This window comes from Malurus melanocephalus, unplaced genomic scaffold (genome assembly GCF_030028575.1).
Source record: "Malurus melanocephalus ecotype Western Australia unplaced genomic scaffold, MMel_1.1 scaffold_41, whole genome shotgun sequence".
NCBI classification, from domain to species: Eukaryota; Metazoa; Chordata; class Aves; order Passeriformes; family Maluridae; genus Malurus; species Malurus melanocephalus.
In genome coordinates, this window is record NW_026623273.1 from 1,864,842 (window position 1) to 1,890,260 (window position 25,419).

Consider the following 25,419-nt stretch of genomic DNA (forward strand, 5'->3'; position numbering starts at 1 on the left):
GGTGCATAATGTTCTGCCCAGAAACCTAGTTTAGGAAAAGGAAGGTTAGAGACAGAAGAACTCTTCTACGCMGAAGTGCTACAAACTAGAAAAGCCTTCACCACGAATGCCCTRGAATGAATGGGCAACAACTTTAAACAAAACTTTCTCATGGCTACATTAGATGTAGCCAGGCAGCTCTGGGCATATTGTACCTCTCTGAATAAGGCCGATGAGATGGACGCCCACAACAAACACAGGGTCCGCTCCTGGTCTCCCTTCATGCCTTATGCAATTTTTGGGAGTGAAGAATTTGTGAGCCACAGCCTTACTGGACGCGGTTTCTGTGGGGATTTCCTCAGCCRGCTGCCTGTGGGAATGTGGTACCGGGTCAGTCTGGTCACGGCCCGGGCCCCGCGCCCCGCCGCAGCCACCGGGCCCCTCCTCACCCTCTGCCTTGGCCGCCACAGCGACCKTCCCTGCGTCCTGGAGCCACCACAGGACACACAGGGACCCTGAGGCCACGGCATGAGGGCTGAAAGTGCCTCGGCAACATCACTGCTACCTGCATTTTCTGCCCACTGGGGGCTGGGCACATCGGAATGGATCCACTCTCTCTGCCYCTCACGGTCCTCTCGGGCTATCCCGCCCGTCCCCCTGCTCCTGCTGGGCACACCCAGGACCCCGCAGCCCTGAGAAACCTCGAGGAGGAGGCGGATCCCAGCCCCGGTCCGTCTTTGGGAGGGCAGCCAAAGGAACGGGCCGTGCTTCCCGGAGMGGGGGAAAAATTTACGAGAAGCTGCTCACCCGGCTCCTCGAGGTGGGAGGAGGCACCGCCCTGCCCGGGGAGGGGCGGCCCAGCCGCTTCCCGGCACTGACCGGRGGGGCCGGCGCGTCCCGGCGTGTGGGGAGCCCGCTGACCCCGGCCCGGAGGGAGCTCCCGGAGSCTGCAGGTGAGTGATGCCGGTGTCTCCCTGTCACGACAGCCCCCCGTTCCCTCAGTGACTCCCCCTTCTCCTCTCCGTCTCGTCCCGTCCCACTCGCTGAGGGGAGCTCTGCCTGCCCCGCTGAGGAGCACCCACCCACCTCTCGACCCTGGCGCTTGTTTTGAAGCGCGCTGTGGAGTTTTTACTTTGAATTTTAGCACTTCTGATGCCCTGTCCACCCTTTGCCTGCCTGTTATCCCGTGTTTTCCAGGCGCTYCTCAGCACGGCGGTGAGGGAGGGCTGGAGCACCGTTGTACTCGTACCGCGCTTCCAGAAGCCCTCTAGCATCATCGCATACCCACGAATTTAAGTCGTTTAATGACCATCTAGTCTTCTTTGCTTTCAGGATGCCGCTGCTTAGCTACGGTATAAAAACTGCTAATCAAMCTTGAGCAAAAATTGCCTGGGTGGGATACCTCGTGGGATGAGGATGCTGCACTTGCCAGGTGATTGGGGCTTGGTTTCAACATTTGCTGTGCCCGCTGCTTCAGGAAGGTGTTGACTTGCTCAGAAATGTGAGCCCAGACCTTTAAATCTGGCATCATATAGAGAAAAAGTATTGCTCCTGCTTTATTTTAAGTGGCCGAAATCCATTGCTTAATCTCTAAACTGCTGGAGGAAATAAGAAATTATCATCAATTCTAGTGTGGTTCCTGAATTTTTTGGAGTTTGACTGTTATGTTGGCATAACATTTTTGCTTCTCSTTTTATCTAAAGTTTTCACACCTGCACCAGTCCCAACTCCAGCAGGGCAAACCAGATAGGTACTAACAGTGTTTCAAGTAGATCATGCCTGAAAAATKGCTTCTCTGCAACTGATATTTGTTTTCTGATGGGGCAGTAGTAGTTTTACAAATTTTGTTAATTGCTTTATGTTTTTAGATCCCATTTCCCTGCTATTTTAACTGCTTTCTTRTTTTCTCATCTTTGTGGGACCATGAAGTACATGTTTTCTATTTTGGCAAAGCTTTTGAGAAAAGCAGTAACATGCATCAAAGAGCTTTCTSTTTATGAAAACACAGGAGATAAAGCTGCACCTCAATGGTCAAATTATTATGTGTGTATCAGACCTTAATTATAGAAATGACTTTGTTTSTTATGCAGCTTTTTAAACTTATTGCTACCCATTAGATTACAAAGGTTTATTAGGAGCTTTCAGTACACAGATRTATTTTATGTGCTAAGTGTAATTGAAACCATCTTTAAAATTGCTTGGGACAAGGAAGCAAGTACAAGGACTAAAGAAAAGATACATCCACTTTAGAATGTGGCATCTCAAATACTCTTTAATATTCAGTATTGTTGAAAATTAAATTTTCAATTTTCTATAAAAACTGATTTTGATTATTTTTAGTAGGGATCTATTTATCTGGGATGTTTTTGTAGATATGACTTTACGACTTTTCTTRCTGCTTACACTCAGTGAGTTCCTGATGGCTGTTGCAAGCCCTCTCTGTTTCAAGAAAAGCTGCCTCAGTTGGATATCTGCTCTGCAGTGTTGGTTTTGCAAGGGACATACTGGGAATTTCAGGAATCAGGAGAGTGGAAGCACACTGTTGTAGAGTCTATACAAATCACTGACTTGGGGCCTTCAAGCTCCGGTTGACAATTACTTAGTTATGCCTTAGTTTAGGAGACAAAAAAACACATCAGGGGGATGAGTTAGTCTACCTGTGCTCTGCCTACTTTCTAGGGGTGYCCCTTTGGAGGCTGTGGGAAGAGTTTATTAGATTTTGGCACTAAAACATCACTGATGTTATCAGTCTTCTATTGTGTGGTACAAACTTGGATTGTGATTCCTGTCCTCAGTTTGTCTATATATGAAGTAGAGGGAATAACCRTGCAGGATGAACAGTGTTACATATTATTACTTGATTTTCCTCTCTTACAGTCCTCTTCCATGTCTGGTTTAGAAAAACTTGCTCAGACCCTAGTGGTTATCACTTGGTATMCCTATCTAATACTCTCCATTAAAAACATTCCTTTTCTCAGTCTGTGTACAGGTTCAGGTACATTTAAGGATTTGGCTTGTGCCTGGCAGCTGTTTTAAGTAAGCAAAGCAACCAGCACTGAGAAAAGAAAGTTGTTTGAAGTATGATTTGAAGTGTGTGCCTTTCAGAAGATTGCTACCACACAACATTAAATTTGCAGTCAGCTATGACTAGATGCTCACAGCAGGGGCTCCCTTCCCTTACACACACAGCTGTTAAAGTATGGCCACATCGGGCCTCCAACTCTCAGTCAATTGAATTTTGGTGCTTCAGTGACTTTGAAGTGGGGTTTGATGAAATGTTAATCTTYGTTGTGTTTACTAGATAAATAATGAGAATTGTTTTTTATTTCATCCATGGCATCTCAAAAATGTTGGCTTCACAGGATTTCAGCAATCATGTAAACAACCTTTAACTCTGAAGGAGATATTGATTTAAAATATACACTGACCGCCTACTTAAGGAGATTTCATTTTCTCTAAGGTAATTTGCTCCTATGCTGTCTCCACTTCTTGAATGATTAGTCTTTAATAGAGTTTAATCTGAACAATTCCTGTTGCAATAGTCCTATCTCCAAAATGGTTCTGTTCTGTCGAAGTGTCTATCAGCGCTGATTAGTTCCAAGTTAGGTGGGGGAGTCCCAAAGCCATCTGTATCTGTTTYGTCACATCCAGGTTACATTTTTCCAACAGTATGACTACAAGTAGATGATACAGTTACGATTTAAAAGCATCTAGTGTTTTAGGCTATGGTCTGATAAAACCAATCAAGTCTGTTTTATTTCCCCCAGAAAATTCAAATTGTTCAAAGGGGAAAGAATGTGGGCTAAAATGAAAGATTTATTGCTCAGCTAACTTCAGTAGTTCTAGGAGATCATTTTGTGCCCAACTGGCTTCAAATTGTAACTCAGTATTATCTCTCCTTTTCTGGCTACCTGTCTTGATTCCCTTTGTTGTTCAGTTTTCACTTTTGGCAAGGATGTTGTTTATTATCATCACGTTGCTGTGGTAATTTTTTTTTTTTTTTTTTTTAATTAAATTGGTAATGCATTTTTTAAAACTGTGGCCAAGACACAGATTTTAAAATTATGATTTTATAAAAGTACTTAATTATTGATAATGCAGAATAAGTGCTTGACATTCACTGGTGTGATTAATTTGTTAGTCACAGGCAGATGTTTCTCCATTAAGAGGATTTAATTCAAAATATTACTCTATATTAAGGACCATATTTGTTTTTTCTCAAGTAGTGTTTCTTTTATTTAAATTACTTCATAATCTCTTTTGTTGGAGAATTCTTTTATCACAAAAACTGATTTGTTACCTACAACTGCACATATTACTATGATTTATTTATTATGAACTATTACTAGACTAATAACATACTGAATACTGAAAACCACTGTCACTATCCAAAATATGATTATTTTGGTTACCATTGATTATATTGCACTATCCTTTATTAGCATAAAACTTTTGCATTTGTTAAAGTGAGCAAGGCTGTGCCATTTGTGAACTGATGCTGTAAATKACTAGATATAGTAATATAACTATCTAGGAGCTAGATAGTTAAATTAGGCATTGGTTTAATGACAATAGTTGAGAATGCTTCTTAAGAACATTAAGAAGTTTGATTTTTTTTCCAAATGGGAAGTAATTTAAACAGTCTAATATGTCATAATTCCACAGTACTTTCCCACCATATTTAATGTTGGATTTAGACTATCATARCCAATTGGGCAAATTTTTTGTGTCCAATCCCAATAATGTTTACMAAATTAGGAGCCTTGCAGGGCCAGATTTTCATCATGCTGATATAATTAGCAGAGATTAGGAGAAATGCTGCTGAACCTGACTACCATTGTGTTAAACTGTCATAGAACAGAGAGTCATGTCCTTTGATTTCGATAGAAGTTTTAATTTCCTGAGGAAAAAGGAACAGGTGTGTAAGATTTGGCTTTGTGTGTCAATATTAATTTCATTCAACTCAAAAAAAATAACAGCCTACTGAAGGAGTTACCTGAAGTTTTAACATGATCTGACTTGGAAAAGTTTCTTTTCTTGTCATTTACTTACCACTCTTTTCTCTATATTCTTATTCTTATGTCTTATTTATTCCAGACAATACATAACCAATTATTTTCCCTTTTAAATGCTAAAAAACCCTTGGAAAATATAGGAAAAAATAACATTTCTCTAAATCATTCTTGGAACAGTCTGATAGTTGCATGTGAATTAGGCCTAGCTTCTCAAAAATTTGGTTTCTTTGTAACATGGTGATTTTAGTGTTATCTAAATACTTTTGAGGATATCGTTATAATGACAAGAAAGACTGCTGTAGCCTGTGCATTAGGCAAGACAATACTCACCTGGTAAATATGGAGGGCCCCYATGTGAAACATTTGAGCTTACAAGRAGAAGTTGGGGCACATTGCAGCAAGGGATGCTTATTTTGTGCATGRAGCCCTGGGCTGCAGTGCTGCATGCAGGACAGTTCTACATTGTTCACGTGACCTTTACAAACATAMTTCAAAAAATAGTCTTTTTTCTGATCCTGAAATTCAGGATCTCARAACTGTTGGATCTCAAAATGAGTTTCTCAAAACCATTGAATCTAATTAAACTTATTAGACTTAAGAGTCTGCAACCCTGAGGTGTTAAATTAGAAGTTTTCTGCTAGAAATAAGTTCTGTAGTGAATTCCTGGATCTTGTGAAATCAGTAAATGTTCTGTTCTTAGCTTTATGGGGACAGGTCATTCTGGTTATCTCCTGCTAAGCAGTTCCAACTTCTGTTATGGAAGTGGTGATAGAAGACTCTATCAGTATTCTGCACAGCTCCAGAAATGTACAGTATACAAGTTCTAAGTTAAAGATAACTGTATCCATCATCCTGTTCCTGTTGTTTGTACTCCRGTACCCTCTGTATCTGAGAACTTTACTGCAGTCTGATGTTTACTTCTCCCGTCTTCGTGGAGGAATTTGCACATGATTAATGTCTTCTGAGAGCTGATATACAATCAGTCCTTTAGAACTGAGCCATGCAAGTCAAAAAGTTTCATCCTGGCACAACGTGTCAGTCAGAGCTGTGAATGGAATGAAAGATAGTCTGTGGTGCTTGAGAGGACGGTCCTTCTGGGAATGGAACTTGCTAAGGCTTGATATGTGCRTTTCAGCTCCAGTCTAACTGAAGTTCTCCATATAGTGTCATGGGTGCTGGTAGAGGAATCTGCTGGATTCACCAGTCAGGCTGTTGGTGGAACAGAAACCACAAGGCATTTTGCACCTTTAATACACTTTTCCCCTTGTGAGGATGGATATCTTCTTATTTGTGCAGGGAGAAAACCAAAATGTATTAGGACAAACTACTACTTCAGTGTTTATTTGAAATAAATGGATGAAAATCTGTAAAAATATTGCATGACTTATTTGTTTAGACACAGTTGAACTTTTTGACTGTAGTGCTACTTTGCTTTAACTATGTCCTAAATACAAAAGGTTTGCTTTTTTTCRTTCCTTATCTTTCTTTGTCTGTTCTTCCTGAATTTTTCTTAAACTTCCTGGAGTCTGTGTGATTGGTTTTTTTATTTATTCATTCTTATATACAGTAATATTATCTGGACTATTGTTTGGCATGCTGCATTTCTCTTGAAGGAAACAAATAAATAATTTTTTTTTTTTTGCTGACAAGTCTCATGCAGAAAAAGGTGGACAAATGATGAATCACTTCATGATTMTGACAGTACTGCTCCTCCTGCGGACTTGCTACACAACATACTCACAGCAAGGTAAATATCTGAGTGTTTGATTTTTTTTTTTTTTTTAAATTTGGAAACAATCTACCACAACTGARTCTTTAGACTTGCTGATTTTTAGTGTGATTAAGCAACGTTACACATTTAATCGAATTATTCTCTTTAGTGAGGTGATGGAGCAACTTGCATTATTACCTTTTGTGACTCCATTATGCAAAATGGCCTGTTGAATCAGCAGCTTGTATTGATGTGAAGCCAATGCATATTTATTTGCTCCTCTTCTTTCTCCTATGTTTTTGATCTGTAATGTCATGTTCAAATAACTTATTTCCTCTTTGACCACTTTTACGGTTTTTTACCTCTTTCCTTTCTTTTTTTGTCTCATCTCTGAAAACTTTAGCATTTTTGTTGGTACTTTTCTGATTCCAGAAGATTCCAGGCTACAAGATTCCAGGCTACAAGATTTTTATTTTTTTACACTTCACATATTTATCCAATAAAAATATGAAAGGCAAATATGTGTATTTGAAGGAGACAAGATTTAATATAATGATAACGTTTCAGAAGGCTGTGTTTTTAAGGTAAAAATACTTTTTGTGCACTTGCTGGCAATAGTATTTGGGCGTGAGTCCATTAAAAGAAAAAAGAAAAAATTTAATTGACCTTTCTGTGATCACCACTAAGAAGGCAGACCTTACCATACTCTAGTGTGTATTATGGAAATTTTATTTCCTTTATTAAGTTGATAAAAAAGGAAGATACATGTTTGGGTTTTCAAAAATAGATGTATTGTCATACTGAAGGGGATCATATATCTATTTCAGACWTTTTGTCTCTCTTCAATCTTGAAATTCTTGCATTCACAAACCACTCATCCTCTGTTTTGAGACTTATTACCAGTTCTCCTAGAATGGCAAAACTTTGTAATACAGGCAAGTCCAAACAGGTACTTCAGTACAGTAGCTTCAYGACTTGTTTTCACTTGCAGTTGTTCAGGAATAAAATTAGTTTCTGTTGTTAATAGTAAAGCGATTCATATAGTCTTGAGCTAGCTTTCAAGTTAAAACAAGTCTTAAGATCACTTAATTTTGCTAGGAGGGAATATTGTGACTGTGAATGCTGCAAATATTTCTATGTGTTAAACTTATGCTCCAAAATTTTTTAATACCTACATTGTAACTCAGTGCTCATCAAGATCTTTGATGTATCCTTAACTATAGTGTTTCCTCTTTTTAGCGCTATGTAAAAGCTCTGATTGGTGATCTAGACTCAGTTACACCAGATCCTGTGGAAAACAAAACTGTGTGGGGTCTGAAGTGATATGTCRTCTAACTGAAAGGAGATAGTGGAAGGACACTTGTACAGATAAAGAAAAAACAAAAACTAATGAGACCTTTGCAGTTTTTTTAATGAAGTTARTTAGATGTGGCGGGTGGAGGTATGCTTTATGGTGAGAAATGGGACAATATTTTAGTTTGGACAAAAAGAAACAGATTCAGAGAGGAGATTCAGGCTCATCATCAATGCAATAATAGTGGCATAATAGTGACACTTGCAATTASGGTTTGCTAGAAAAACAGCAGAAAGAGAACAAGCAAATTCAGAAAATATGCAGAAGTTTCCTTCAGTGGTGCACCTTGAAAAAGAAAGGGGCTTCTGCCAACTGAGTGGCTTTWCTTTCAGATGTACTTGTTTCCTTTCTCTGGGCTCTAAGTTGGTGCCTGTGAACTTCATTGAGAGACAACAAGGGTCCTTTCCTTCTTCCAGTTCCTCTCTTCCCCAGTTGCTTCAGCAGTGCAGACAGAAAACATAATTGCAGAGTTCTAKATCAGCCACCTCCTTGTGTACATGAAATGAGATCCCCTAAGAGACTTGGTGCATGGTGCTTTTGGTAAATAGATGATGAACGTGCAAGGTTGACCAGAAAATGACCAGCTAAAGTTGCCTACTGGAGAGAAACAACATTACAGTCAATTCCTTAGCATAAGTGGGATTTTAACAGTGTTTAATTTGTTTTGATGGTGAAAGTCCATAGAATGTGGGAAAATGTAGTGTATTTTGACCTATCTTATGAAAATAAAGTGATACTTCACTTCTACTGTTAATTTTATGACTCATTGTGTTGTTTTGGTTGTTCTGGCTCCTTGCCTAGTCAGTTGTTGGCAGTGAAGGTAATAATATTTCCTTTTTCCAGTAAAAACTAAAATTGGTGCTCCATCATCATTTAGTGAATTTTATCCTCAAACCTTCCACTTTGTTTATTCAGTTTCAGACACCCACAAGTTGTCATGCTCAAAAGCAGCTGTGAAGCAGCAGATACATTTTGTAAGAACCATGTTATTACCATAGCCAAAAAGGAAATTTAACTTCTGCATTTGAAACATTTTGCATTTACCTCACAGAGAAGCAAAGGCTGTCAATTCTACTTTCATGTAATTTACACATATTAATAATTTCCCAGTAATTATATATTAAGATTACAATGAGAATTGATAGAAGTTGTGTTGCATATATGTGTCTTAATTTCTTTCTCCAGAACACTAAAGGATACGACAGTCCGGTTCTGAGACCAACTGTTTGAACAGTGAAACTTGAGTTCTTTGTCCAAGCTTATCTGAAGGAGTTTATACCAGTAGTTTCCTCTAGACTGAAAGCATATGGTTTTCATTTTGCTCTGACTTTTAGTACCCTTCAAAATGGAATAGGTTAAAAATATCCTAACAGAATTTTTGGATGCTTTCAGATGATTTGCTTTTCTTCCAGAGGTTAAATAACTTTGTACTAATGGTAAAGTATGTTCTTTTCTCCATTTAGTCTTTATAGTCTGAACTTATATAAACAACGAAGTTGTGTCAGTGTAAGTTGTGTCAGTATCCTCGTAATTAACAAATATGCTTATGAAGTTTTATTTGCTTCCCTTGATTGACCAGATTGTTATAACTGCTGCTTCTCTTGAGTCTTTAGTTTCCTTCTCCTAATGTAAAAATCTCTATGCAGGAAAACTGCTGCACAGAGGTTAGTGTAATGCAGGTATCTCAGGATGAGCTGCAGAATGGTTTGGATTCTTGATGGCTACCAGAAGCATCTATCAAAATGTAGATTCTCAGTCTAAATCTCCTGAGTGATTGTGTTTCTGCTAGTGATATATGGTGAAAGTCTCAGATAGTTCAGTGGGCAAAGCATATCTGGGAGACAGGGGAGGAGTGGCAGCTTTGTAAGAAGGGGCTGCTGAGGTCACTCAATCCATCGTGTCCCTGGTGACTCTGGCTGTAATGTGCCAGGAATGCACAGAATGAGTTCTGTTTTATTACAAGATGTGGCTATTTTTGTGACTTTTTTTCTGTGTCTTGGGTTGTATAAACATTCTTACCCTGTGCTTTGTAACAAGTAGAAGCATCTTGGAAAGCACCTGTGGCAAAAGAAAAAGCCTAGTTGGCTGTTTCCTTTCCTTGGCTTCATTAACAACCAGATCAAGTTTAGGGGCTTTATATTTGTTTAGTTTTCAGGAAGTAGAGAAATGACAAATCAGTAAGTGCTATATTTCATCTCTTCCAAGAGTTAGGGGTTTTAGGGAGGGGTGACAAAGCAAATATCTAAAAAGAGGAACTACTTACAGGGTTATCTGTAGTTCTCAGCAGAATAATCTTGCAGGGCCTTTCATTTCCTAACACTAAAAGGGACTTCAGTCTGACATTKAAACTTTACTTCATTATGGGAATTAATTCCAGACCAAGAGAAGGATGCAGGTACCATTAGAGCAAGGTGTCTAATTCCCGTAGAAGAATCCATAGCCCTGACTAAAGTACCTAAGCTCTTTGTAGAGCAACCAGGAATGTGCTTAATATTAGACTATCATCTGAGCTACCTATGGAGGGAAATTCTTAACCTATTCTGTTTGAATAATGGTTTTGCATTAACTCATTTAATCTGAATTAAGTCAGAGATCAAAACTGAGCCCAGAGTTTCTGCCCTAATGATATGAAGGTTTTCTGGGAGTTGGAATTTTTGGAATTTAGTCCCTCTTAATACATTACATTGTTTCTCTTCATAAGATTATGAAGGGAGGGATCTGTATTCCCATAAAACAGCTAATAAATTGAGAGCATAAAGAAATTTATGAACAGATTCAGGAACCTCATTTTAGCCTGCTGATTCCTTAAGAAGAAATATTATTTTTCCATTGTTTATCAATAGCACTGGTCTTTATCACTTTTGTTTTTCCCTTCAGAACCATCTGTTGTGGAACCTATCGTACCTTTAATCACTATTATTTCAGATCTGCTTTGTAACTTAGCTAGACAGTAATATTTTTGTGTCCTTTTCCTGCTCCTAGAATCCAATGTGTTTCCAGTAAGATACCTTAACGTTTCCAAGGATTTGGCTCTTCAGCAGCTGCAGGTGGAATGGGATGTTGACAAGGCAGCGCATGATGCTGAGCTGGCAATGTCTTTTGAGATAGAAGTCCGTCGAATCGATGAAGCTGCTACTCTGTGGACAGTAAATGTACATTGAAAAGAAGAATACTAGTCATTTACAGTGATGGAAGATGTAGTGGTCTCTCTTTGTGAAGTCCCTATCTTAATAGTTTTCCCAAACACAAACCAGCATTTTCTGAAGAGGAGATCACCCAAATAATAGGCTTAAGCATATTCTGGGTGTTCTTAAGCCTGTTTTTCTGTGTGACTTCTTTATGAGAACAGTCTCCAAAGAAAATTTAAAACTTAGTAAAACTGAGAAACTGCACTAGCTCATTTAAAGTTGCTATTTGTCTGAAAGCGCAGAAAACACACAAGGGCTTATTTTTCTGAAATCAGTCATCAATAAAACAAGATAGGAATTGTTAAAAATCACAACTTCATTTGAACAGCCTAGTTAGTGTTCGTTTGTCTCCACGTTTGAAGAGCCACATCTTSGCCGCAAATAAGCTCTATGCAGTTCTGAAGGTTTTTACCACTTTGATAGGTTGGATAGGAATTTTAGCTCTGTGAGTAGATCTAACCCTGAAGTCAGTAACTGGGGCCAAATAGGTACAATTAAGTCTGGGCTATTCTGAAATCTCCTTCAAAAAGCTCTTATTAATTTGCTGGAAGGAAGCAAGAGTGTTTCAAATCCAGGGATGTAGTCTTTTCTGTTATTTGTAATAAACATGACAAGGTACTTTGGATGTCACTACCATACAAGAATATATTTGCTTCTGTATTTTTCCAAAGAATGTGTACCAATACAGAAACTTGAGTCTGCTCTTACCAAAGTGCAATAGACGATATATCCAGAGTAGTGACTGCATTCCTCAGGGATATAACTAAGAAATTAAATTTTGAACTGATGGCAGAGTTTTTCTCAGACCAGTGGTAATATGAAAGTGCAGGTGTTGCTGATGGAAAGCAGTACTGGAGAGAAGTTCTCTAGTGGTCAGTGTGAGTTAGGGCTTTGTACAACTCATAAGAGCAGCACAGATCAGCATGCAGAGAATCTGAAATATTTGCTATAAGAAGTACTAAAATACACAGAATCACAGAATCTCATAGGCTGGAGAAATTCTTTAAGATCATTGAGTCCAGCTGGAAACCCAGCACTACCTAGTCCACCACTAAACTACATCCCTAAGTGCTGAATATCTCTTAAATCACTCCAGGGATGGCGACTTCACCACAGGGATATGCAACGAGAGCATTAGGATGCATTCGTAAGCAGCAGCTTATGTAATAGTAGGCACAAATAACCTACTGAAAGTCTCTGAGAGCAAATACATGTCATGAGAAGCAGGGTCTCACTCACAAATGTCAGCATTTTGGCCACTCTACCACTGCCACAGACCTGTAAACTGTTAATTAGCTGACTAGTTACTAGATACTTAGTATGAGCTCATGTGTAGCTAGTGGAATTTCAGACATTTATTTTCAAAATAATTTTCCTCCTTTGAGCTTTCTCACTGCTTTTGTTTGTATTCCCAAAGTGCCTTCACACTTCTGTGTTTTTAATACTTTGCCTTACTGCTCTTTGTAGAAATTTCACAATGTCACACTTCATAAATTGGAAAAGCCTCTTCATTGGACATGGGATTCAGACATACCTTTGGAGTGTATGTCACATGAAGTGAAAATCAGGAGCAAGGCAGAAACATCAAAAATCTGGAGTCGGTGGAGTTCATGGGAGACTGTCCCAGGTAAGTAAAACAAGATTTTGAAGTATTGGTTTTATTTTTTTCTAGTATAAGGCTAGTTTGTAATTCACCAGTGCTTTAAGCACTAACCAGTTTCTTACATTTTGCTGGCAATAATAGCAGTGCTTCAGCCATTGCTCTAATTTGCAGACTATCTTCCTAAGCTAGTAGACCAAAGGTTTTAGAGCTTTTTCTTTGCTCACATATTAAAACAATGCAGTACATTGAGTGACATTGATCTCGGATAGCCACATCCCCAGCTCAGACTCAGGGAAAGGAGAGGAAGCTCATAGCTAGGGGTTACATGATCTGATGAAAGCATTGCTGTTGTCTGGGGTTCAAAACTTGAATTATATTGCAGAAGCAGAGGGAAAGAAAAAAGTCAGCTCTTTATGTCACTTGGAATGAATGTCTTGTGAATTATATCAGAATAAACAGGGAGTGAACCAATAATGTAATTAATGGCACCACAACTTTCTTTTTTTTTTTTTTTTTTTTTTTTGAGATTACCATGTTTTACTAGAGCAATTTGGTTTACAAAGAATCTTGTTTAAACAAAATATGTAACTGCTTTAGAAAATATGCCTATAAAATTGTGATTTTATAATGAAACACTTGTTTGGAGCCACAAGGGCTTTGAGTTATTGGTGATATCATGGATACAGAAGAAGGATCAGGTATCTTCATACTTGGATTGTGGCATTCATTTCTCTCTTGTTATATAATGGGAAATAAGATGCAACACTCTCTTTTTGGTCCCACTAATCTTAACCTTGGAGATTTCATTTTTTTCTATTGTAATTGGATGGGATTGCAATTGGATGTTTCTTTGTCACAAACTGATCCCATATTACAGACCTGATTTAGAGGTCTCTGAATGATAGTAACTCTAGATGTCATCATTTTTGAATCAGATTTTTGAGAGTAGATTTTACCTGTGCAACATGTGTAAAAGATTAAGTCACCTAAATTCCACTAATTTTTGCATCCAGGAACTWGTCCAACAGGCTTTCAACTCCAGCCTGGGAGTCTCATTCCAAGCCTCACTGATCTGATTCAGTCCATGTTGACTTCTCTTAGCTCACTGAGCTCTGCCTGAGCATCAGATCATGTTTTCCTAGCCCCTTGCTCAGAGTCTTCAAGAGCAGGCATTTTGGATATAAGCAGCAGCCTGTGCACAGAAACAGGAGGTGGTGTTCCTTTGTGAAGGCAATTCTTGACAGCACACTTTTGTTTCCTCTAAGTGAAAGTAAAATGGATTTTGTCTCTTAGGTAGTCTGTTGGACTATGTTATATTCTTATGAGTTTAAGAGCAATATAGGTAATATTATATGTGAAATTCATGTCTCTGCTGGGAGGAATATTAGATGAAAGTCTATGAATGGATCATATAACATTAACTATTCCTTGTGTAAATGCATAGTTGTGTTCTGGCTGAAGGCTGCTGCTATGACCAGATTTTAAAACGTTTTGAAATGTTTTGTAATTTGCAGGCCTGGACACTTCAAATAGCAGTGGGCCACAAATCTTTCCAAAAGAAAAAACTTTAGAAGAAGGCTCTGACATCACTCTTTGCTGCATAGCAAGGAAAAATAAAACCATTAAGGAATTCTCTGTACGCCCAGCTGGTGATRTTTTCAATCACACAATCGGTCAAGTCAGACTTCTCACTGTGAAAAATGTGTCACATGACAAAGGATCTAACATTCAATTCTACTGTTTGGATGAAGATGAGGAGCTCCAACAGGCAGCTTTCTTTGTGGGTAGTAAGTTAACACATTGCTGCAGTTTTATTTTCCTCTTGTTATTAGCTCAAGAATGACTGTGGAAAAAGTGGACAGGAGAAAAAAACTTGATGTAAGTTGTCATAGTCTTGTCATGTCCAGCTAAAGTCTGTTTAATAAAGTCTGACTTCAGAGCCTTAACTTACATATAGAAAGCAGTAAAGAATAGCATTAAATTAATTAACATTAGGACAGGTGGTTGATTCTTGGATATACCCACCTGTTTAGGAGTTCAGCTTCATTGTGTKCATGTGGTAAAAACTCAGCACAGTTCCCCTTTTGAAGGCTAATAGCGATTTTTAAAGATAGAAAAGAATACAGACTCAATAATTGAATGGATGGGTATAGAAAAGAGATAATAGAGTATACAAGTTTGAGTGCCATTAACTCATGGTATTATCCTGATTGTCTCTGCAGAGATGTCATTGAATAAGTGCAATTTCAGTAATAACATCTATAGTAAACCAGACTTCGAAATTATCCATTATATCTACCTTGTTAATATATTAAAAACATGGATAACTTTTGTCTTGACTGCCTTGTTTTTTTTGGTCATTTCCTCTGAMAAGAACCACCTTACACACCTGAAGATTTTTCCTGCCAAACTCAAGACATGAAAACAGTAAACTGTACTTGGAGAAAAGGAGGAGAGACCTATCTCTATGGACAGAATTTACCTCAATACACCTTGTCTGAAACGTAAGTCTCATTTTATATTARCTCTGATCTACCCTATACCAAACAGTGACCTTCTTTCCCTTAGAATCTGTGGAAATGCATTTTGTCCTTGTAATTACCTGCCTGCCTCTTTCCACCTCACTGATCACTTATTTTACAAAGCTTGAGCTGAGTTCCTTCAGAACTGCTCTGAATTAGACTAGCTATCACAAAGTTGGCAGTCCTTAGAATAGACTGTGCCTGATAAAGCATATTCTAACCATTCTTTTGAGTTAGTATGTTTGAGTACTGTTCAGAGATATGAAAACAACCTGAAATCAGGATAAAGATAACTTAAAAGTATAACATAATTATTGGGTAGCACACACAACAGATAACCAGGATCAGCTGGGAGGCTGAGTATTAGTATGCTCATTATCCATTGACACTAATGCTGACTCAAGCTTAGTACTTAGCCTGAATTCTCTCCTTAGCTCTTTTCCTTTAGAATTTTAGAACTTTACATGCTGTTGTTTTTCATCTTGAATCCTTGAGCTACTGAAAGTCCTATCTCAAAAGTCCTTGTGTCTATAATTTCTGGCTGCCTTCTTTACTATTAAAAAAAAAATCTACAGACTTTCTCACAACCGTTTCTTAGCAGTCTGAGTCAAGGCTACAGTTGTGACATATCAGACATATGTTACCTTATGTGAGGAGAGGGGCTTTATAGCAGGACCTGCAGAGGAAGGGAAACTCATAAAACAGGACAGATACCTCATGATCACAGCAAACTTTCATCAAAAGATCTCAGGAGAAAACAGGCCAGCATAGCACATAMCTTCCTGGTCCCTGCATCATTCATTTCTATTAAAGATACTGTGAAGGTGATTTAAAAATGGAAGGTGACAAGACACATTTCAAGGTGCAGTTGAAATCATTTAAAAACATAATGATAGGCATATAAATGATTTAAGTCTTGGCAAATTAGTGTCTGGTTTAGAATATCCTTAAGAAAATTTCTAAAACTAATGTAGCTGTATCTTAAAAAGACAGACTTTGAAGAAAACTGTCTCTTAATATTTGTATTCATCCTACTTCATGCTAAGGGAAAGAACTGGGGGGCTCCTTATATTCCCCTCTCAGCCTTATTTTCTATGATGCTGTATTCTAATTATACATCAAAAACTTCAACATCTATGTTTGTTATACATTATGGATAAATGTCTTTCTTACTCTTTGCTCCACCTCCTACATCTCCCTTTCTTTGATAGATCATCCCAGAAAATTGCTCTGTGCAGCGCAAGTTGTCCTACGGAGTGCTCATGTTCTTGGCATATAGGCCAACAGAGGATCTGGAATGTCACAGTGACTGTGAAAAACCCACTGGGAAATAAAACTGCCACAGATGCTTTTGATGTAAATCACAGAAGTAAGTTTTTTTTTCTATGTCTTTGTTTGGGGCTTTTTGCATCCCAGTTCAAAGTATGGAATCCCTTGTTTTTTATCTTCAAAATTTGATTACTGATCTGTTCCTGTGCTATAGTTATCCTGTGCCCACTCTTCAGTGTCAGCTTTGGAAAGTTGTATTGACAATAGAAAACAGCTTTTCTCTAAAGGTCAGAGTTGGTTGTCAGAATGACCCCTTAAGGTTTCAAGATCTGCTGCTTCACTGAAGCTGGTTTATGGAAGAGAAAACAGTATGATGCAAGGGTATAAATAGTTCAAGCAAAGTATCTGTGTAGGTTACTTGGGAATTGGTATGATATGAGATTGTGATACAGGTGTAAGAGTATTGCTGAGAAAGAAAGTGATGTGCTAAGCATCTCTTGGTCCTAATATGGGACAGAAACATCCAGTGTGCTACTGTAAGGGAGGAAGAGTAGTTCATCATCGAAAAAAAGCCAGGTTATTCTGTGAGGACTGTCTGATGGCTGTGGTTCCTTGCTCCCTAGTAGTTTTGTCCTTTACCTCAGTGTATCCTGGGTCCCTTAAGTTCCTTCCTAGTCCTACCTCAACAACTAGGTATTTCTTCTGTCTCCAGCAATATTTCCTGTTCTCCTTGTGGCCTCTAGTCCCACTTCAGTGTTCCCCAGGTTCTGTGGCTGCCTCACCAGTTTGAAGAAGCAAGAGGCAACATATGCTTTGTGTAGCTTGGAAGCTGACAGAACAATGGCCTAGGAGGCTGTTGGTGCAACTGCTGCATCCTGGCACTGCTTCCTTCCTCAGAAGTGCTGACAGTTTTACTAGACACACCTTTCCATACAAAGAAATTTATGTTAGATGTCTCTTTGTGTTATATTTGTCTCAGAGAGGCATGAAAATTCTAAAAGTTGATTGTCTGATTGTTTGGAAGTAGAAGAAACAGGTCAAGAAAAAGTAAACTGTTGTAGGGAGACAGCACAATGTCATAAACTCAGTTTTCATGGGAAGTCAGGCTAGAAAAGTTTATATTCAATGTGATAAGTATATTAAAATTTTACTACAATATTCTTTTTTTCCAGTCCTAGTGATAATTGCACATTAAAGAAATTATATATAATATATATGATGACTCAACATTTTAAACAGTGATTCCTGTAAAATTCTTCATGTTTTCTCTGATCCTGTAAATATTTACATTAGAATTTTCCCAACTTAAAGGATGACAGTAAGTAAAGGAGAATATGAACTCATTGTTTCCAATTCTGCATGTGGTAGTTCGGTTGCTCTGTATCAAACACAAACTCTTTTGAGCATTCAAGTCCTCAAATTGTATTTCATAAAATAGCGTAATTCAATGAGGTAATTAATGAAATTTTAGGCTAATGGATGAGTGTATAAGCATACCCCTCACTTGCATTACCATGTCCTCACATTGTATTGCATTCCTCACAGTTACACTGATAATATGGGACAGTGTGATCTCGTTCACTTGCTGAATGCTGCTTACACAGCAGTAAAGGATCTTCTTCCAATCTTTTGGTGCTGTTTACCAGAGGGTAACTACAGACAGGAGTCAGTGTTAGAGTTGTGAATAAAATTTGTGTCAAGGAGACTGGATTCTGGGGTGTAGAAATGCGTCTAATGTTACCATGTTACACCAGGATCTTCTGCCAGGCCCTAAATCAGAGAACTTTACTGGTTTGCAATAAATGTCTCTCTTCTTTTGTCTATGATGTTTTAAAGTATTTCTAAGTTGTCACAGGGTTTTTTAAAATGTTGTTAACATTTACTTATATTTGCATTCTGAAATTAAATTTTATAATTTATATATGTTTCTTCTGGACTAGGAGAAAATATCTGTATTTTTTACTTGCTTTTACTACTCAGCTAAAAAAAATTTCATCTACTTTTTAATAGATTTTAATTTTACAAGAGTTAACTCAGGTTTTCCATTGGCAGTGCGTCCCACTGCACCTTTCCAGGTTTGGGGAGAATGCACAGATACAGAAATCACTTTACATTGGAATTACCGTAACAACGGAATTGAGCTCTTTTGTCAGACTGAAGTGGTCCAGCCTGATGGGAAAGTAGAACTGGTATGAAACCTGAATTTCCTAATTCAGTGAGTGAGGATCTTTCTGATGTGAGATTAAAAAATAATTCCTCAGCAATACAAATACACTGTAAATMTTTTGAGCATGTTGATATGTCTGTTTTCTGGATTTGCTTGCTCCCAAGCTTTGCACTGATTATGTGCTCTGTGTGTGCAGCCTCTGTTGGCATTAATTCCCATTCCAAGCACTGTCTGTACTCTGGCAGAGTGCATGGTGTGACTGGTCTGCGTATGTGGCTTAGTGCTCTGTTGGGTTCTGAGATTTGTTGAAGTTAATGAAAACCCTTAAGGGCCTAGTAAATGTAAAGCTGTATTGTATATGTCATGTATAAATCAGCTACTGCTAATCTTGATTTGTTTTAATTGCTCATATCATTTCACACACAAGTGGTGAAGAGCAGTGTTGAAGATTTCTTTTGTATTATCCCTAGATATTTCTGTTTCTATTGACTGTAGCTGATAGTAGTGAGTCTGGTTTCTAGTGATGGAACCTTAGGAGAGTTTTTCTTCCTTTCCTCTTCCATCTCTTTGAAGATTATTTGAGTAGATTCCTTATCTTGTTTCACCTCTTCCACAAAATGCGAGGTTGATGGACTATTTGCCCGTGTACTGTCACTTCTCTGTGACTCTTCTCTTAGAAGGCAGCTTGCCTCTACTGCATTAAAAAGGCACAGTGAAGATCACAATCAAGCTGAATTCTATCTTGAATGTAGCTTAAGAGCTGTCAAATCAAGTGATCACCACAGTTGGCCACTGCCAGAGACAGTTTTGAGGAGAGGCTTAAAATCATGCTGGCTTTTTGACTCTTACCAGAGCTCACTCTGTCTTAGGAGGGAATGGGGTAAAGGCTGAGAAAAAAAAATGAAAGAAAAGGTAGCTGTAGATTGCTCTGCAATTACCTGGAGCAGCATCCTACTTTTACTTAAGGTAATAGTTCCAGACTGTAAAAGGGCAAGATCTCAATAAATTCCCTYCTTAATGTAAAAAGTACTAATGTGAAAAGATCTGAGTGACTCAGACAATTACACAAAGGTGACCTCCAGACCTCTTTTTGGATCTTCCTCTGTGTTGATCTTGTGCATTATTTTCTCTTCTTTTTTGATTGTTGTTCCATGACTGTCTTTCCCAAGTGATGCCTAACTGGCTCTTGCAGGATCTAGAGGAAGAACGATTTTCTCAGAGAACATCTTGCTGAGGATGCTGGAATGAGCTGTGGCTGYTGTGATTTTGTGTTTTGCAGCACAACAGCTCTGATGTGGCCTCACACCACAGGAGCGTCACGGTKCGTGGGCTGCAGCCTCACACGGAGTACAAGGCCAGGGTGCGCTGTGGGGCTGCCAAGCACTTCTGGAGGTGGAGTGAGTGGAGCCAACCCCAGACCATCAGAACAATGGAAGGAAGTATGTCCAACCTACGGAGAGGCAAAGTTTGAGGGATGTTCTTTGCTCACCACCTCCCTTTGCTGTTTGTTTTTAGTCTTCCACTGCTAAAGCAGAGGCCTGTAGAAGGCATAGAAGGACAGTGACCAAATCTCAAGAACATGACTTCTTAAATAACTCTCAGCCTAGCTGCTAGTCTCTGACGTTTCATCCAGTGAAGACAGTTGGAAATCCAGTTGACTGGGATGATGGTCTGACTGAACTACATTTCTCTGTCAGGCCTGGAGGAATGGTGCAGAGGTGGGAGCAAGCATTTAGTAGATGCAAGTAAACATTTTCAAGGAAAAGTAACCAGACTTTARTTCAGAAAAGAGAATGAAGGGGAAAAGATGTTAAAGGATAATGTTTGGGCAAGACCTGGGATTGATGGGGAAAAGTTGTTTGGAGTGAAATTTCTTCAAATGGGAGGAAGCAATTAAACTGCCTATCCTCTTTGCATCTAGTGCATTCTTCTTTTCTTGTTTTGCCATATTTATTGCAGCTCCATCAGGAAAACTGGACATATGGAGAGAAATTACACCAGTTCTGGGGGGACGAAATGTGACCTTGTTCTGGAAGGTGAGATGTCATGACAGAAACAGAAACAAAGTCCTTCTTAAAGGGGTTAAAATTTTCTCCCATTACTTGTGTGCACTTGATAGCAATTCAGTATGAAAATTTCTTTTACAAATCTAAAGTAGATTGTATGTAAAATATCTCAGAACACATGTCACTCTGATGGTATGCTGTCCTGGCATTTCAGACACATAATTCTGTTTTTCCAAGTATTATAACAAGACAAATCCCATTGCTGAGATTTCTGCATTTCCATTTCAAGTATCTGTGTGAMTGTATGGAAACAAGTGTTTATACTCGTACAGAATTAATACATTCTGTTACTTATTTAAAATTCTAAATGCTCCTCTAATATTTTTTCAGCAAAATGTTCTAAATTATTGTTCTCTTCCTTCATAACTTTTTTTTTTCCAGCAAACACCAAGTTTTAAAGCAAATGGAAGAATTATTTCATATGAAGTAACCTGGGAAAAAACAGAAGATGGCTCCAAGCCTAAAAGGATCTCCTTTTCTTCAGTCTACAATAGCWCAAGGATTTTCATTGATAACTATTCTTACAGAATCTCTATCATGGCAAAGAACAGTGTTAATTTTTCACTTCCTTCAGTATTGATCATCTCTAGTGCTACAGATAACAGTAGGAGTATTTTCARTTATTGTTACATTATTGGAATTTTGTTACCACCTATTTTAAGTGAAGTCATAATTTATCATCTCGGGCAATGAATTAACTTTACCTCTTAACTTATATCACTGCTATCTGAAAATTATGACTGTATTTTCTCCAACATGGTGGTAGCTGTATGTATTTTAAGCTTAAGTGCAGAGAGTGTCTCCAAGGAGCAAAATTCATTTAGCCCAAAACTAGGGCCTCAGGCCTGCAGCAGGTGCCTTGACAGTGCAGCCAGTGTGATTAGCCCCTTGTGACTCTCTGACTCCAGGTTCTGCAGCTGTATTTTTTTTTTTGAGCTGTCAGCTTTTAGCATGTGAAAGACCTCTATGTCATTTAGTGAGGGAGTGCAATTCTTTTATTATTGTTTCCAACTGTTTAATACAGGAACTGTATTGTACTTAATTTCTGAGCCTGAAGTTTATGCAGGACAATGCTAAGAAATTCTGTTTTGTTCTTTCCTAGGCACTGAAGAGCTCAAGGAAGKACAAGTTACTGGGACAGATGATGGCATTCTTATCTCCTGGGAGCCCAAAAGTATATACGACAGTTACGTTATTGATTGGTGTAACTTTCCCAGGTTGCAGCCTTGTGATTTGCAGTGGAAGATATTTGGACCCAACACTTCCAGTGCTGTGATCAACTCAGGTGAAAGCCAAACAACTTTTCTTCCTGACTCCTCAGTCCTTCAAGCTGTGGTCATTAATTGAATTTAGGAAACAAATCACATGGAATATTGAATTCTGTGCTGTGTGGGTGTAATTCTTCAAAGGCATGTGGCATCATGTTTTTCCTACCAAATTAATTAGACACCACAAATGTACAGCACCTTGGAAGGCATCATACTATATCAGAGAAATCAACACAGTATTTTAGACACCACCTCTTCTGAGTGGCTTGTAGCAGCATCTTGAAGGAGGATGATGAGATTAATGAAGGAATTAAAAATATTTTAGCAAGAAAGATGTAAAATGGACATCTATTTTATGTGTAATAAGGATAAGGCAATTTAACACCCATGGTGTAGTTAGGGGTTTGGTGCTGGAACTGTGCCACAAATTATGTGTCTCAGCACCAACCTTTGCTTAGGATCAGTTGCATTTTTTTTTATTATTCCAGTGGCAGCCAGCAGGCCTAAATCCTTTCTGTCTGGGTGAAAGTTGCTCTGAAATGCTTCTACAGCTGCAAGAATTTAGGCTTCCTAAAGTCTCWCAAGTTCTCAAGCTGAGAACTCACTGTAGAATGAAACACATTTGAACAGAATTTGACTGAACACACATAGATATTCAGTTAAGGAACTGCAACTCAATTCATACAAATGTACGTAAACCTGCACTTAGTGAAGGGGACTGTGGTAATCCATGAGAAGAGTATTGTCATGTTCTTCAGGGGTTTGCACTTGCTTAATGTGAATGGGAGGAATGGGAGTGGATGTCAGTGAGGACAATATGGAATCCTGGTGCATGGTTATGTGTGTGCATTAAACAGTCCAAAACATGACCTTTGCCCATGTAAATGAAATTGTCTTTATTTTTGGTGCATTTGGAGTCTATTGTACAGTCACCTGAATACCATACAGCAGCAAAAAAAATACAAAAAYGCCTCCCCCAGTTCTCTCTTTTAGACAGAAAAGTGTTTAATTTTAAAAAATGTGTTTAATTCACATAATGTGCAAGCCAAGAGTTGGCTTGCTCTCTGTCTCCTTCAGCTGCTTGAATAGCTCAATAGCACACAGAGAAGGTGTCTAATAGGTTATTGACCTCTGTAAGAAGCAGTTAAATAAAAATAACACTATAAGACCAACTATGACCTCTTTTTGTAATCTATTCAACTGTTTTCTAGCTTCTTTTGTTCCGGGGGTGAGATATAAATTCCGTATCTATGGATCTGTTGATAATAGAGCCTCTTTACTGGAAAAGAAGACTGGTTATCTCAGGGAGCTACGTAAGTTGGTAACCTGTTTAGGGTTTGTTTATTTGCTAAACTGAAGTGTCACAATCCCTCCTCCTACAGCTAGATAAAATTGTATTTTCTGTGTTCTTTTTATATCTTCAGTGAAGCATTTAAAAGTTGTATGTCAGCATACAGATCTACATGGACCATAGTGCATTTGGCTAGTGCAGTGGCCAGGCAGCCCATGTCTATTTTGAGAGCTAGACAAAGCTGTGATTAACAGTCATTGCTTTGTGTATTATGTGGATGCATGAAGGCTCAGTTTTTGTAGAGGACTTTGGCTTTGTTCAGCTTTTAAATACAAGAAAGATGTAAACATAAACACCATATATCAGTGTGGATTTTTCAAATTATAAGAGAAAACACTCTTGAAGAATATTGCAAGTTAAACTTGAATTTCCTTTCTTCCAGCTCCTCAATTTGACCCTATTGTGAAAAAAATTGACCTGACTTACAGTTCAGTAACACTGTACTGGGATTATCATCTCACAAATGAGTCAGAGCCTGGTTTTTTAAGAGGCTACCATGTTTATGTGTCACCTRTACAAGGGAACTGCAATTTGAAAGGATCAAAAAAGCACATTCTTCCAGGTAACTGAGCTGTCTAATACAGAAAGTTGTGTCATTGAATCAGATGAAAGATTTGTTGGTATTGCAGCATCTTAGAAAGTTCATATTAGGCAATCAGGCTGGCTCATTCGGCCATCTGTAGATTTCAACACTGGCTGCTTGTGCTAGAGGTGCTGGTAGGCAGGAGTGATTCCTGGCTTTACAAGATTTACAGCCTCCATCTCGCTGCCTGTGACTCCTTTTTAGCTCCACAAAAGATTTCTTTGGTCCTATGGGACGAGTTGTGCCTCTTGTGATGTGAGTTCTGTATGAATTTTGAAAAATATGTTTGGTATACTTGGATAAAAGTCATAAGAAGCATGTTAATCTTGTTGGGATTTGGGTTATTTTAGAAACAGATGGAACACAATTTATTTCCTTCAAAAACAGAACACTGTATTAATTTCCCATGTAAATTCTTTTCTAGTGAAAGTATTTGTGTGTGTGCTCTACAGTGGAGTTCCTTCATCAGAATTAAGCTATGAAGTGGCACAAAGCCAGATCYAAACTTTTATCTTTTTAGACCTTTCTGTTCCACATGCAAAATTGCTCCATATGGCTTCGCTCCATTATAATTTTCAGATGTTTCCAGCATGTTAAAAGAGTATTATATTTTTTTCCKTGCCTCTTCTTCTACTTGGATCATGTCCTGTATTCCTTCTGCTGATTAGACTAGTGCCAGATGAAAAGCATAGTTTGAACTAAGAGAGGCTTATGTAGAAGTTCATGTCAGAAGTAAACTAGCCATACAAGTACCATAACTCTTAGTTAGAGTTAAAAAAGTTTAAATAAAATATTTTCTGCTTCACTGCTTCTGCTAGCAGACAAGGGTGTGACTGAGAACAGCAGAAAAAAGCTAACCCATTTCTCCCTGGGGTTTGGTAATTGCATAATAGAGAGGCAAAAGAAACTTCTTTTTCAGGCAGKAACTTCTTGCTTTTTATTATCTTCAAAGAAATTGGCCTAAGCRTAAGGACTACAGGATTCTGTTAAAAAAGGGAAATGGCAAAACTCAAATCATTCAGGTAAAATGCCCTAGGAAAAAAAAAAATAAACAGTGTCATCCTTTGACAACAAGTTGTTAGGTGTCTGCCAAGAGTGGGCAATGCTGTGGACAGCCCAGTTAGAAGGGATGTGGATTCAGCCCAGTGGCAGTGAGTCAGGATGCATCATCCTTCTCAGAAAAAAAGTGTATAAAGCACAAAGAAGGMGGGTTTCAAATGTTTTGTTGTTTCAGTTAAGTGGGTTTTTAGTATTTTGGGGATAACTTATTGCAATATTTCAGTACTTAACAGAAGGCTGATAAAAAAGAYGGAAAGAGACTTTTTACCAGGGCCAGTAGTGAC

At 38.4% G+C, this 25,419-nt stretch overlaps 1 protein-coding gene across 1 annotated transcript in view; it reads left to right on the forward strand.

The window, feature by feature from the left end:
- Positions 1-668: 668 nt before the first annotated feature.
- Positions 669-25,419, forward strand: part of LOC130572782 (oncostatin-M-specific receptor subunit beta-like) — a 30,976-nt gene continuing 6,225 nt past the window's right edge. The window contains exons 1-16 of the mRNA XM_057364699.1: positions 669-932; positions 1,312-1,411; positions 3,342-3,439; positions 6,645-6,741; positions 11,042-11,211; positions 12,715-12,874; positions 14,365-14,637; positions 15,225-15,354; positions 16,584-16,741; positions 18,694-18,830; positions 20,088-20,247; positions 20,768-20,844; positions 21,256-21,478; positions 21,977-22,159; positions 23,354-23,455; positions 23,876-24,055. Of these exons, the coding sequence (XP_057220682.1) occupies positions 6,669-6,741; positions 11,042-11,211; positions 12,715-12,874; positions 14,365-14,637; positions 15,225-15,354; positions 16,584-16,741; positions 18,694-18,830; positions 20,088-20,247; positions 20,768-20,844; positions 21,256-21,478; positions 21,977-22,159; positions 23,354-23,455; positions 23,876-24,055 (2,026 nt within the window). The 5' untranslated portion in view covers positions 669-932; positions 1,312-1,411; positions 3,342-3,439; positions 6,645-6,668. The remainder of the gene's footprint in view (positions 933-1,311; positions 1,412-3,341; positions 3,440-6,644; positions 6,742-11,041; positions 11,212-12,714; positions 12,875-14,364; positions 14,638-15,224; positions 15,355-16,583; positions 16,742-18,693; positions 18,831-20,087; positions 20,248-20,767; positions 20,845-21,255; positions 21,479-21,976; positions 22,160-23,353; positions 23,456-23,875; positions 24,056-25,419) is intronic.